The sequence below is a fragment of the Leiobunum rupestre genome, chromosome 8 (genome assembly GCF_980474605.1).
Source record: "Leiobunum rupestre chromosome 8, qqLeiRupe1.1.hap1, whole genome shotgun sequence".
Lineage (NCBI taxonomy): Eukaryota > Metazoa > Arthropoda > Arachnida > Opiliones > Sclerosomatidae > Leiobunum > Leiobunum rupestre.
The window spans coordinates 23,658,014-23,671,954 of NC_143391.1; the positions used below are offsets into that span (position 1 = coordinate 23,658,014).

Genomic DNA, 13,941 nt, shown 5'->3' on the forward strand with positions numbered 1-13,941 from the left:
CAACTACCTACAGGGGCGGTGCCAGAAGATTCTTAGGTGTAGGCTAATAATGTTTATCATTTGTGGGCCCCCTGTTCCTCAATATTGGACTTAAAATTCAATTTTGCAAATTCAGGTAATTTATTTATTATTTGATATTAGTGCGGTTTTTAAAATTTTACAGTATTAACTATCATCACATATTTTATTTGAATTTAAAAATCGACTTGATGTGGCCCCGTCAGATCGATTTGTGGGCCCCTATTTGAACACAAAAGTAGGCTATAGCTCGTGTTGCCTACCCCTAACGCCGCTCCTGACTACCTACACCGGGATTTTAATCACAGTGAACGACGACAGAGTTCGTTTACGGTAAATCGCGAAGAGCAAACATTTCAAAAATTAAACTTCACATTTGACGGTATGAACAAGTTAATAATAAGATTATTTTTAATGTATATGTAAAATATAATACAATATCTTTGCATATAACCATCTTCGATTTTGTCCATTGTTTATGACATCGACAAAAATAACCATATCATCAAATGATCAAGCTAATTGCGAAGATTCACGGTTTTTAAATAATAATTTTTTTCAGAAAAAAAGGGAGGGGTTGGAATTAATATAATGGCCAGCCTGTGCCAATATTAAAACTGTTTTAGTTCCAAATTGAGGTAACTCGATTTACGCGAATTTTCTTTTTTGCCGTTTTTCAAACTTCCTTTACACTAAAAATATAAATATTACAAATAGCGGCCAATGTATAGTTACAAAGTTATCGATTATTTTCCATTTTTTTTCCAATTTAAATAATATTTTTTAGATACCTGGTTTTGAAACTAATAGCGTTCTTTTCGTTTTTATTTCACACCGAATTTTAGTAATAATAAAAATGTTTGAATAATTCTAATGTCTAGTTTGTGCGGGTAACAAAAATCAACAGTGAAGAAGCTGTCAACGATCACCGTCAAGCTCAGCATGTGGGGAGTGGGGACCCGCTGGCTGCCGGGGAGTATGAACAAGGAGGGAGGGGGTGGAATTACCAAGGTAACCTATTTAAAGTTACTATAGACAGTAGGCTATAATCACTATGCTGTAAACATCTGTGTCGCGCGAAAGCGATCCAAATGTAACGACTGAGGATTACGATAAAAATGACATCATTCTTCCGAACTTCAAAAGGGCGTTATTTTATTTCTGGGGGGGGGGGGGGGATTTCTATTTGAACTTGTAATAACTTACACACAAATATTTTCTTTACATTTTTCTGTTTTTATTGCTTACGATGTTGCACTTTATATACAATATTGGAAGTATTTCAATAATTATTTAAATCTTCGCTCTTGCTTGATACCTACAAAGATTCTCAAAAAAAATTGTGTGGATCGTGTCATTTTCGCCTAATTTGGTTTGCACATGTTTCTTAACAATGAAACGAAACCAAAATTAGTTACAGACATACGCCAAACGAGGAGGCAATGAACACCGCTGTGCTCTGGCCCATTGGGTCTCCTCGAACGGTATGAGCTTCAATACTACTAAATCGATCGTTCTCCATTGCGGGGCTAATAACCCTCGCTATAAGTACAGTTTAGAGAGTAAAGTGATAGAGGGGCATGCTGTGGTTCGGGACCTTTCCGCTACCTTCCAGACGGATTGTCTGGCGTTCAGTTCTTTTCTTTACGTACAATGGAATTTAAAACTAGCTCGACCCAAGGTATTAGAGATGCGCCCCCGTTGAGCTCGACCAACCTTTACAGCCGTCTTCTCACCGGGACTTCTCGTATTGTAGACGAGAACGATGGTCAAATTTTGGAGAGGGGCTAATGTAGCCACGTGCTTTCGTCATGTCACTTTAGTAGAAATTTATTTCGCATACTTGTTCATTAAGGCTTTTTACCCTGTTTTATCACGGCCACTTTCTCACTCTTAATGACAGTGGCGTAGCTAGGGGGGGGGGACACGCCCTGTTTGGTCGTGATTTGGGGGTGACACCGGACCGTGAAAAAAATAAAAACTTACTAATCTTTAGTTTGTGTAAGTAGCACACCATGATATCCGCCTCGGGTGTCACCCATGCTAGCTACGCCACTGCTTAATGACATTCGGCTTGCGTAAGTTTTTTTCCAGGGACGTCATTTCAGGATTTTTCAGGGGGGGGGGGGGGGCAGAACTTGACCTCCGGAAAACTGTTTTTTAAAAGCAAAAACGCGTCAAATTTAATATTTTTTTTATTTTTAATCGAAATAGTTATGGAATCATTGCTAGTGGTTTTCAAGATAATATACAGAACAGAACATTTCCCCAAGATATTCCTTGTACCATAAGTAACATACTAATAATTAGTATATGACAATTACCGAGATTTACAACCCAACTGATAATAATCAGCTTAGCTAGGCTAATACCCAAGGCCTAAGTCATCAAGCGACCTTTGAAGCCTTTAACTCAGGTGGCCGGGTTACACTGATTTTCATAGTTATTTCGTAATCAAGATGTTTTCTCAGCACAGAGCCCTCTAGTGTCTAAGATACGCGAGACTTCCGCTAAGCCGAAATATCTGGTTTCCGATAGATAGGCGAAATATTAGGCTAAAATGATAAAAATTAAAATAGTTTTTCTCGGCGCCACGAGCTCATGTTTTTTTGATCACGAATGATTCGCACGCGGGCTTCTAAGCTTCTAAACAAAGCCCAAGCCCCTCGCGACTCCAGAACGTGCTCTCCGATATTAGGCTTCAATTTTTATCAAAAAGTAGTCATCTAAAACGGTAAGTCGCCAGTCCAAGTCGCAGCTTGAAGAGAGTATCAGTGCCGAAAAAAGGTTCGGTTAGAAAATTAGCATTAAAGCAATAGGAAGTGTCATACTTATTGTTATTATGTTACTTATGCTTGTACTTCATCCGATTCTGAGTTGGTATAAGAATAATTCGTGAACTTTTTTAGCTCATAAAAATTCGGGTTGGGCGCAATGTCCCCCTAATTCCCCATCCAAATGACATCCCAGATTTAAGACACGAAAGATATGTAGTTGAGCGCTTTAAATTCAAACTAAACCGTGTTTTACAGGTTTTGTTTCACAGGCACAGCATGTATGCTATGCTATCCGATTTTTATTAAAAATTGTTCATCAGCTTAAATAAGGATACTATAAAAAGAGCTTTTCTAGTTCTAATAAGCCCCTAAATACTTATTTTCCTATTTATTAAAATAACTTTGGTGATTTTTATTTAATAGCGTGTCACTGCTTGGTGCAAATCCAGCTTTTTTAGATTTAATACGATATAAATGATTAAAGGGGAACGGTCAGGCTTTAACCAGTTAGATAGCCCTATAGCCCATTAAAAACTAAAATTTATGGTGAAAACCGCATCAAAAATATTGAGTGGTTAACAGGGCCGCGCTTAGAGGTCTCGCGGCCCCGGGCGAAATGCATGGGCGAAACTGAGTGTAGCGGCCCTCCAGTATACATGTATACATCCCTATGGTAAAATTTCAGCGGCCCTGGGCGACCGCCCTGCTCGCCCCCCCCCCCCTAAACACGGCCCTGGTGGTTAATTTTTAATAAAATAAAGAAATTTCGGGAAATCGAAAAGCGCGCGTCCGCCGCGACACCTGGTGAGACGTCGGTGAGACAGAAAAACAACGTAAAAGCGCGCGCTGCTGAAGACGCAAAAAATTTGTTTTGCACGCGCGGCGCGTTCCAGTTATAAGAGACTTAAGCCTATATTGCGCGATTTTAAAAGTTTGGATAGTTCGCAAATCGCTCATACGGGGTTAGGGGCGCTGGCAGCAGCCCCTAATATGGCGGCGAAAATTCAAACCCAAACACCTGGCGTTATTTTTCGTTTCAACCTTTTGGGCCAAAAGCTATTTTTTCAAGACAAAAAATGGTACGTGTTAATATATTGAACGTCTTGTCAAAGATAATTTAAACTCGTACCCTAGATTCGAATACTGAGAGCTTTCCCATTGACGGTTTTGTTACGAAGCGTTTACACTTTTCCGGCACGTGACCTCAGAAAAATCGGGCTCCATCGGTTGCGGTAAGGCGCAGACCATGGAGCGAATTTTTTCTGAGTTCCAGCGGGAAGTGGGTAAACGCTATCGGCAACGCGCGAGAGAGTGATTTCGAATCTAGGGTACGAGTTTAAATTATCTTTGGTCTTGTTAATCTTTTGATACGGAAATAAGGCCATATTTGGAAAAGCTTGGCCGTTCCCCTTTAACTATTCAAATTAAAATTTCAAAGTCAAATTTAAGCAATAGAGGAGTGTACGCTGAACATTAAAATTAATTTTCCAAGTGCAAATTGAGGAACTAAAACCTAAGGAAGGAATGATCGAAGTATCCTTCCTCTTTAAAGTACAATTTTCAATAAGAAATTCGAATTTCCCGCCTTTGAATTCAAATTTCACGCTTTTAAAAGAGTGAAAGCCGCGACCTTGAAGAAATTCAATCGCTCCGAGATTGTCGAAAAAGTTAAAAGAAGAGCGGAGCGTTCTTTCAAAGTGTAAAGTGAAAAGAGTGACGGGCAAGTTCACTCTTGACATCTCACTATGAGTTTAGCCATAAGCCTATCATAAGGTCCCCATAAGTAAAGGTCTAGCATAGAGCCCCATGTTTACGGCATTTTCCATGCGAGAAGAAAATTAATGTACGACGATAGGACAGTAGCCAAGGTTCGTAGAGAAAAATACACCATTAGCGACATCTTTTTCAAAATTTCTACATCTAATATATTATCTTACTTGGTAGAGCAGCCACGCTCGGGTTGATAAATGCCACACAAAACGCTTCTAAATCTCAAATTTGAAAAATAAATACCTTCAGAAACGCAACTCTTATTTCTAATACTCAGTTTAAGCTAGGAGCAACAAACACAAGGAGAACGTAGCTAGCCTTTAAACACGCTAACGAAGGGTTGCGTACGAATTTCATTGGACGAGCGTCACGAGCCTTTACGTTGAACGTTTTACGGGCGGGGGAGAAGACAATTTCCGAATTTTCCCCTTCCGACGGCAGCAGGCGCTAAAGCGTCTAGCCAATGAAAAACGTACACAAGAAAATCCACGACTTTTGACGGGTTGCGTTCTCCTTGTGTGGGGTGTTGTGTTTGTTGCTCCTAGGTTTAAGGTTCTGATGAATCATTTGGCAAAGATTATGATAAGTGTTAATTTTAGGTTTTAAAGTGATAAAATTATGTATAAGCCTTGACTACGGTGTTAAGAGCTCGCGGCGGAGATTTCTCCCCCGTGGTTCTAAGTTTAAAAACGTTCGAGCACGGCTTGCGCGCATTCATAATGCATTTCGCGAAATTTATTTCAGAAATGCATAGTTGAGGACGTAGCCACTAGGAGGTGCAGATTTTGAATATCCAGCGTCTGCTACAGACAAATTAAAAAATCGTAAAAATGTTTTTTTCTTAAATAAACGTATCAAAATACAAGCAAACGATGCAAAAATTAAATTAAAATGTAAGCATCATTATTTTTAGAGTTGAATTGACCGATAACGATGAGGAAAAACTAATAGCATCTGCTTTAGCCGCTACCTATCTAATATAGTTTCAATGGCGAACCAAAGGGGGCGTAGTTCTTTTACTGTGCATTGATTACCTGTACATATCTTGGTACCTACACTTAAAGGGGAAAGACCAAGCTTTTAAAAATATGGCCTTATTTCCGTATCAAAAGATTAACAAGACGTTCAATATACTAACACGTACCTTTTTTTGTCTTGAAAAAAAAAGCTTTTGGCCCAAAAAGTTGAAACGAAAAATAACGCCAGGTGTTTGGGTTTGAATTTTCGCCGCCATCTTAGGGGTTGCCGCCAACGCCCCTAACCCCGTATGAGCGATTTGCGAACTATCCTAACTTTTAAAATCGCGCAATTTAGGCGTATGTCTCTTATATCTGGAACGCGCGGCGCGTGCGAAACAATTTTTTTGCGCCTTCAGCAGCGCACGCTTTTACGTTGTTTTTCTGTCTCACCGACTTCTCACCAGGTGTCGCGGCGGACGCGCGCTTTTCGATTTCCCGAAATTTCTTTATTTTATTAAAAATTAACCACTCAATATTTTTTTATGCGGTTTTCGCCACAAATTTTAGTTTTAAATGGGCTATACAGCTTTCTAACTGGTTAAAGCTTGACCATTCTCCTTTAAGTCATTCGCGGCTTGGAAGGCGATGTAGTGACAATAAATAAATAAATAGGCATTTAAGCAGAACGTCCATGCTCAAAATCACGAAGTGCCTACTTGAAAATTCCTGGCGGCGCTACTGGTCATGTGCAAAATTTTTACGAGCTTAAAAAATTCACGGATTTTTCTAATACCAACTCAGAATCGGATTAAGTACAAGGAATGTGTTGGTAAAATGCTTTGTTCTGTCTATTATCTTGAAAATCACTAGCAATTATGCAATAAATATTTCGATTAAAAATCAAAAAAATATTCATTTTGCCCGCGTTTTTACCTTTAAAAAAACTGTTTTCTGGCCCCACCCTCAAAATTCAAACGGTTTTTCGGCTATTTAAGTTCAGATACAGTTCTTTGAAGCTAATATAAAACAATAGTTTAAGTTTAAGAGAAATACACTATAGTATAAACAGTTTTCTCTTAAACGGATTAGAAACTAAATCGAAAAATCGTTCACACCTTAAGTATTCAACTTCATACTTCCTTTAAGGCTATAGTTTATTTCAAGTTCCCCCCTCCCCTTGGTAGTGGCCGTCAGTTTTCCGCCAAAACAGTCAAGTTGACGGCAGAGATGGGGAAAACCGTGATCCCTCTCTACTCTTCAACTCTCCCTCAAGAGGGAAATTGGTAGCCAAAAGAATTGCGTTTTTCGCTCCCTCTCCCTCTTTCTATTGAGGGACTGAACCAGAGAGGGGATTTTCCCCTCTTTCTATTGAGGGCCGTTTCCAGAGAGTGAATTTTCCCCTCTTTCGACGCTCTTCGCCATCTCCCTCTTTCTAAAGAGGGACCCTCTGGAAACTCTAGGCATTCCCCTCCTATTGTTATTCCAGCGCGCTTAAAAAGGCGGGAAATTCGAATTTCAATGGAATTTTCTCACTTTAATGGGCGGGAAATTCGAATTTTTATTTATTTTCTGTCTTTTAGAATGACGGAAGTCACTGTGGTGGATTCTCAAATGAAAATTAATTACTATCGAATTGCTTTAGGAGAACTAGTTTCAAACGAATGGTTATTATAATGAGATAGTAATTAAATAATTGGTCGTTGTTACCAAATTCGGCTGAAAGCAAAGGCTACGTAACGTTTTGCGTGTATTGAAAAAAATATTGATTTAAAAAATTTTAAGAGTAAGGAATATATATATATATATATATATATATATATATATAGGTGATAATTAACGATAACAGACTGTTGAAGTGGGGATTTCATTAAAGCTCGGGGAAACGGATCAATTAACCGCCAAAATTTCAATTAATCATAAACATTTCGATGAACTGTTTATTTATGTTTATTATTCGCGACCATTTGTGACTTTATATTTAACAAATAAGTTTTTATTCGGATAATATTCGGATATGGATATAAAAGAAATGAACGGAAAATTACTTATCCGAACGCTGAGCCCTAGATTTCGTTATAGGTATCAGAATTTATAGTAGAATTTAAATAACTCTTTGAAGCAAAAAGCGAGAAAAATTAGTTAGCCAACGCAATATTTCTTTGGTTTGATAAACCCGAGGAAAATTTGATATTACTGTGATATTTTGAAAACACGTGAGTACCGAGAACAGAGCGAATTTCCACTCCTCTTATCCTGTACTTAATTTTTGGACGAGTGACAACTGATTGACATATCTGACAACTTGATTGTCAGCTCTGACAGCTTGAGTAACCACCGGGACAATTCTATGTATTGTAGCTTACCTCTTTTTTAAAGCTCATTATATATATTCTATTCAAAAACAGTCAAAGCCGTCGGTCAAGCTGTCGCTCAGTTTTTCGGGGGCCAAAAAGAAGCACCCTCCCCTCTCGTCTACAATGAAAGGGGTACGTTACTTAAATGTTAGTAGGCGCCAAGAGCCCAAGTTGGTCCGAACAATTATTTCAACAGTTTTTATAGAATTTTAGTTTTTACTTTATAGGATGATTTAACTAGGCTAACATTTCATTTAACGTATGTTTAATTCATTTGACGTAACCTTGTTCAAATTTAATATGATTTCTAACGTTTCACCGTGATAAAGGTTGGTATTTTTTTACGTTACGAGGGCGAGAGAATATCGGAAAATAAACTTTTTTGCGTTACCATAAGTAGCTTAATAGAACTAATTATGACACTTCCTATTCATTGAATGATATTTTTTATTGAATCAATTTCGCCAATGGCTAAATAAATCATTGTGTGGCTAATGCTAGACACATCTGCTCCACGATTTGTTCCTAGTACTTGGAACTCTCAGTGGACGATGCCTGGGCCTATTGAAAATTGAAACGCTTTCAAATGTGTAAATAACCCTTTTTTGGGGAAAATCACGAATAATTATTTAATTGCGAGCTAAAATCACAATTATAAACACTCGCTTATTTTCAGTAGGAAAAATAGTTTTATCGCAAGTTAGGGACAAGTATTTTATTTTATTGGGCCTTCTAGTCATTTTTGTTGATATGATATAATATGCGTATTACTAAAAAAAATAGGCGACATTCATTGAAAATAATTTTTATTGGTTCTTAACTAATTTGTACTTAGTACATTGAAGTTTTCAATGACTTACCTTTGCCGTTGTCAAGTTACTCGCAACTGAAAGTTTAAGTTATTAAAGGGGGAAGATTATATGGCGTGTGCCTTCTTTAGTTCTAGTCAATTTATTACTTGTTTTAACTCGTGAGAAAATAAGTACTAAATTGCGACCGTACCTTAAAATAATTGACAACTTAGGTTGCGGTATAAAATCACGCAACGCAACGTAACATTTTTAGCTACCCTTCACACCCCCTGTCACATTTATTTACGTAATTTGTGAACGGGCCCAAACAGGGGCGGGTTAACATTTTGACGCACCTTGGGCTTAACCTAACAAGGCTTGACAGACCGGTCAAGCGGGTATTAATACTATGTTCCCTATAGAGTTTAGGCTTGCATAAAAATTCTTGGTGCCACTATGATGCTACTAATTCCGTGGACGAAAACAAAAAAAAACCCCTATTGAACCATGGGATTCTACTAACGGAATTTTTTTATACGGACGGTACGCCATAGAATTGAACAATTTGATTCATCGTGCAGTTAAAGTTAGAGAGCACGCGCGAAAACGCACGAGACCCTGTACACGGAAATATTAGGAAGCGCGCGCTCCGGCAAATAACACTTTTTATACCGAAGCGCGCGCTCCGGCAAATAACACTTTTTATACATGTATGCGTATATTTTATTTTATAGAAAGAGCTAAATAATAAAATCGCTACCTGAGAGCAAAAGTCAAGTAAGTCGAGATACGTGACTATTGAAAGAAATTCAAAATAAGAATCCTCGAGTGATTTCAAATTAAGGTGACTCAGTACAAAATTTTAAATATATATTTTCACTCGATTTTGATCAATTTTCATTATTAGATTATCATTGTTATTATGCTAGATTTCGAACTTAAAACCGGTTTTTCTCAAATAGGGGTTTTCAGTCCTACGGTAGGCGTGTTTCTCTATTTTGTCATTTTAGCTTGACCAAACACACGGTGGAAGGCGCGCGGAGGTAAAATTTTGGGACCTGGCGACTGAGTGGCGACAATCTGATGCCGAGTTTTGAATGCAAAAATTAACGCGTCCAAAGTTACGGAGGGAGGAAGTGGGTTGCGCTAGTCTCTTACATTCCGCAAATATCGAGATACTAACAATAATAGAAAAACCCATCTCGATACCGAGTTGCCCCTTTCTTAGTGATAATGCGCTTGGAGACGCAAAGTCTGGCTGTCACCTGTGGCCGAAACTTTCACTTTTCTTAAGCCACTTCTTATCCCGTTCTCAACCCGGCCAAATTGTGGGGGGGGGGGGGGATAATCAACGGAACCCCATAGCAAAGACTATATATACGCTTCGCTTACTAGACAGGCGTGTTCTATGGCTCAACTTGCATACCGATTGTGGCTCCATCTCGACGCTGGTCAAAATTTCCCCTAGCTTGAGCTGTGTTACTAGTGGCGCCTCTAGCCGCGGGTCCAGATATAACCCAGCTTTTACAGTGCTACAGAGGTGTTAATAGGTTTTTCCTAGGTACACGCCTGTCTAGTAAGCGAAGCGTATATATAGTCTTTGCCCCATAGTATCCCGCTCTTAAAACCCCACCGGTCTCGACTTGGTAGTCCGGAGAAGTCTTCTTTTCATTTTGACTGCTAAAGAAAGCATTTACAGTTACGACATAATTTTTACACGTTTGAGAATTAATTGCTAAACGGGGTACATGACGAATATAAAGAAGTGTCTAACAAATACTAAATCGCGCCTTTTGTATTTCTGCGAACATGTTTTTTGTGTACCATACTTTACTTTAACCGCGTATTCGTAGTCCAATTTCGCCGATAATATACGAGACTTAGGAACATTTCAATTACGATTGCTAAAACGCTGGTTGCTAGAAATGGAACAACGTGCCATAATTATCTCTAGATTTGATGAGCGGAAAAATTTAAATCTCCAGTACTTTTATTTAAACTCAAATATTATACACATTAGCTCGATAGAAATATCGTGTCGTCTTCAAGTTGTAAAAGGTTCCGACTCCGAAGTTTAATCGCGAGAAAAAAACCGTGGAGAATGAATACGTGACTCTCGACGTTGTCGTTCAAACTTCGAGAGTGCCGCTCTGCTTAGCCTCTCTATTAGTTAAACGTGTACTTTGATTATATGTCATGAGGGTATTAATACATAACTCTATAGTTCAATTATCAAAGATATAATTTTTAATTAAATAATAAATATTAAAATCTTAAAGTTTAAGGTTCACGGTCTTAAATTAAAACGAAGATTTGAAATTTAAGAAAATGAAGAAAATTGAACTTTTTATATTTATTTAGTGTATATGAAACTTTAAACATTTTTGATATTCACGTTAAGATATAAAATCCACCACAGTGATTTCCGTCATTCTTAAAAAATTCGAATTTCCCGCCCATTAAAGAGAGAAAATACCTTTTTAAGCGCGCTGGAATAACAATAGGAGGGGAATGCCTAGAGTTTCCAGAGGGTCCCTCTTTAGAAAGAGGGAGATTGCGAAGAGCGTCGAAAGAGGGGAAAATTCACTCTCCCGAGTGAGCGTTAAAAACGAGGGAGAGAGGGAAAGAGGGACGCTCCATTCCCTCTTCCAGAGGGTCCCTCTTTTCAAAGAGGGAGATCGCGAAGAGCGTCGAAAGAGGGGAAAATTCTCTCTCTGGTAAAGGCCCTCAATAGAGAGAGGAGAGGGAAAGAGGGACTCTTCATTCCCTCTCCCGTGATTCCCTCAGAGTTTCGCCCATCTCTGGTTGACGGCTTTGTCAGCTGTGTGAGAGCTAACTAGTCTTTTTAGATACACTTTTGGTTCATTGTTTTGGTTGTAATTAACCTAATTTAAATTTCGATATGAATTCCTTGGAAAAAACTTCGACTAAACCCGTTCCGAAAGAAGATATATATGGTGATGACAGGTGGATGTCCATGGTACGACAAGGCTTAGTGGCCATATTACTTAACTTATTTAACTGTTGTATTGTACATTGTACAATTCGGCGAATCCTAACTGTCGTCTGTCCTCCCCAACCCTTTTGTATCTTATATGTCGAAATTTAATAATCTACTATTAATTTAATCCCATACCTGTGTAATTAATTTTAATGTAACATTTTAACATTTTCTTACTTTTAACAAACCGTAATTTTTACACTAGAGCCAATAATCAAATACCCTTAGATTGACTCGCAAAGAGATAGTTTGTCTAATAATAACTAATTCTTTCAGCACAAGAGATTTCTAGTAGAGGGAAAAGTTAAGGAACCGGATGTCATTTTCATTGGGGATTCCGTAGTGGCATTAGCTGCCCACTCTGATGTAATTAATTCCCATAATATGTTGTTGATAGAAAAACTCACCGATTGGTTTCTTTTCTTTGTCCTTAGATTTGGGAAAAATATTTCATTTCAATGCATTGTTTGAATTTTGGAATAAGTGATGACAAAACTCAAAATGTTCTATGGAGGCTTGAAAATGGAGAGTTAGATAACTGTTGTCCTAAGGTATTTTTTATTATTTTACATTTTTTTATCTATTTTTAATATGACTAACATTTTGTTTTAATTTCAGGTTGTAGTATTATCAGTTGGTAGCAATAATTTTGAGGATACTGTAGATGATATTCTAAATGGAGTTGTTGAATGTGCAAAAGCTATCGCATCCCATCAACCTTCAGCTACTATAGTAGTTTTGGTAAGGAAATTAGGAATTCAATCTCCTTATCTTAAGTGAATAACGCAATTTTAACTAATATTTGTAATTTTTTTTCACAGAAATTACTACCGTGTGGTATAAATCCAAATCCTCTTCGCGCAAAATTTTTAGAAGTTAATGATAGATTAGATTTAGCTTTAAGTGACACTCCTTTAGTTCAAATTTTGAATGTAGATCCGGGCTTTGTCAATCACGACCAAACAATTAGTCACCATGACCTTTATGATTACGCTCATTTAACTCGCAACGCGTATTTGAGAGCCTTTGAGCCTTTGGCTGATTTACTACAAGAGCTTTTAGGGGGAGACCATTCGGAATCTGCCATTGCAAGGGCTTTGGACTAAATAAAGGGTAACGGCTATCACTAATCAAACAATTTCTTTTTGAAAAACTTGTACATAATATTTGTAAATAGATCTTATTGAAAACCCACTAGTTAATATTCATTTTAAAAGCTTAAAATCAAGAGCTTTTATTTGTTGGTATGGGAAAATCCCTTTTAAAATAACTTCTCACTCAAAATATGTATATAACAATCAAGGTCTGGTTATTCGTACCATTTCAGTCGTCCAAAAGATATATACATATACCAATATATGACAAAGGCTATGTAATTTTATACTGTTAAAAAAAAATAAGCTGTTGTATCAACGGTTCTTAAATCTTAATATTCATTTTTAATTTTTTATTTAAATATTCTCAACTAATATTGTTCAATCTCTATTCCATTTCCTTGTTTATTTACTACGTCAACAACTTAAGTACAAAATCACGTTAATTACTTTCAAATTATTGGCTTCGATATTATTATTCACTATTCTAAAACTAAAATATATTAATTTATTAAAATGTAACTCTGTCGGCAGCCAAAGACTTTGGATTAAACATTTAAAATAAATTATTGATTATTTTCCTATACACTCAACATTACACCCAATTTTTATTTCATGAATTTTTTCAACAAAATACACATTCGGTTTGGGAGTCAGGGCTACAGTTTTATGATTTCCACCAGAATCTTTTTTTTTTTTCATTTTCCAAGGATGATCAATTAAAAGAATAGGGTGGGATGTAGGGAGGGGTATTGCCAGTTCCTAACCAGTCGATTCAACGCGTTTTATGTCAAAATTTCGGGAGTTTGCAGAGCGAAGCCCGCCGGGGATGGCGGAAATCGAAATATTGTAAATGTCATTTTTAGCTTCACGTTTATTGCAATATTTCCCTTTTATTATTTCAGACATGTTTTAAAACTAATTTTGAGCTATTTCTGCTTTATAAAGGTTCACTTTTCTTCAATTTGAAGATATTTAGTAGTTTTCTCAAATATCCCAAACGGTTCTCTTTATGACGTAAAAATGACGTGACTCTGGGGAGGACCGAAATACGCCATTTTCTCTTTGCTTTGAGGAAGATTGACGCTTTGACAGGGTAGGTTAACACCTTCGTTCGGAATTTTCGTGCCTTCTTTTGAATAATAATAATTTCAAGTACTTTAAAGTATTTATTTAA

At 37.3% G+C, this 13,941-nt stretch overlaps 1 protein-coding gene across 1 annotated transcript; it reads left to right on the plus strand.

Moving 5' to 3' along the window:
- The first annotated feature begins 11,479 nt into the window (after nucleotides 1–11,479).
- On the plus strand, nucleotides 11,480–13,279 carry Paf-AHalpha (Platelet-activating factor acetylhydrolase alpha). Its single transcript, XM_090155633.1, has 5 exons — nucleotides 11,480–11,649; nucleotides 11,947–12,036; nucleotides 12,105–12,221; nucleotides 12,289–12,411; nucleotides 12,492–13,279. The coding sequence occupies exons 1-5, from the start codon at nucleotides 11,572–11,574 to the stop codon at nucleotides 12,774–12,776; spliced, it is 693 nt and encodes a 230-aa protein (XP_090011759.1). The 5' UTR covers nucleotides 11,480–11,571; the 3' UTR covers nucleotides 12,777–13,279.
- Nucleotides 13,280–13,941: the final 662 nt, after the last annotated feature.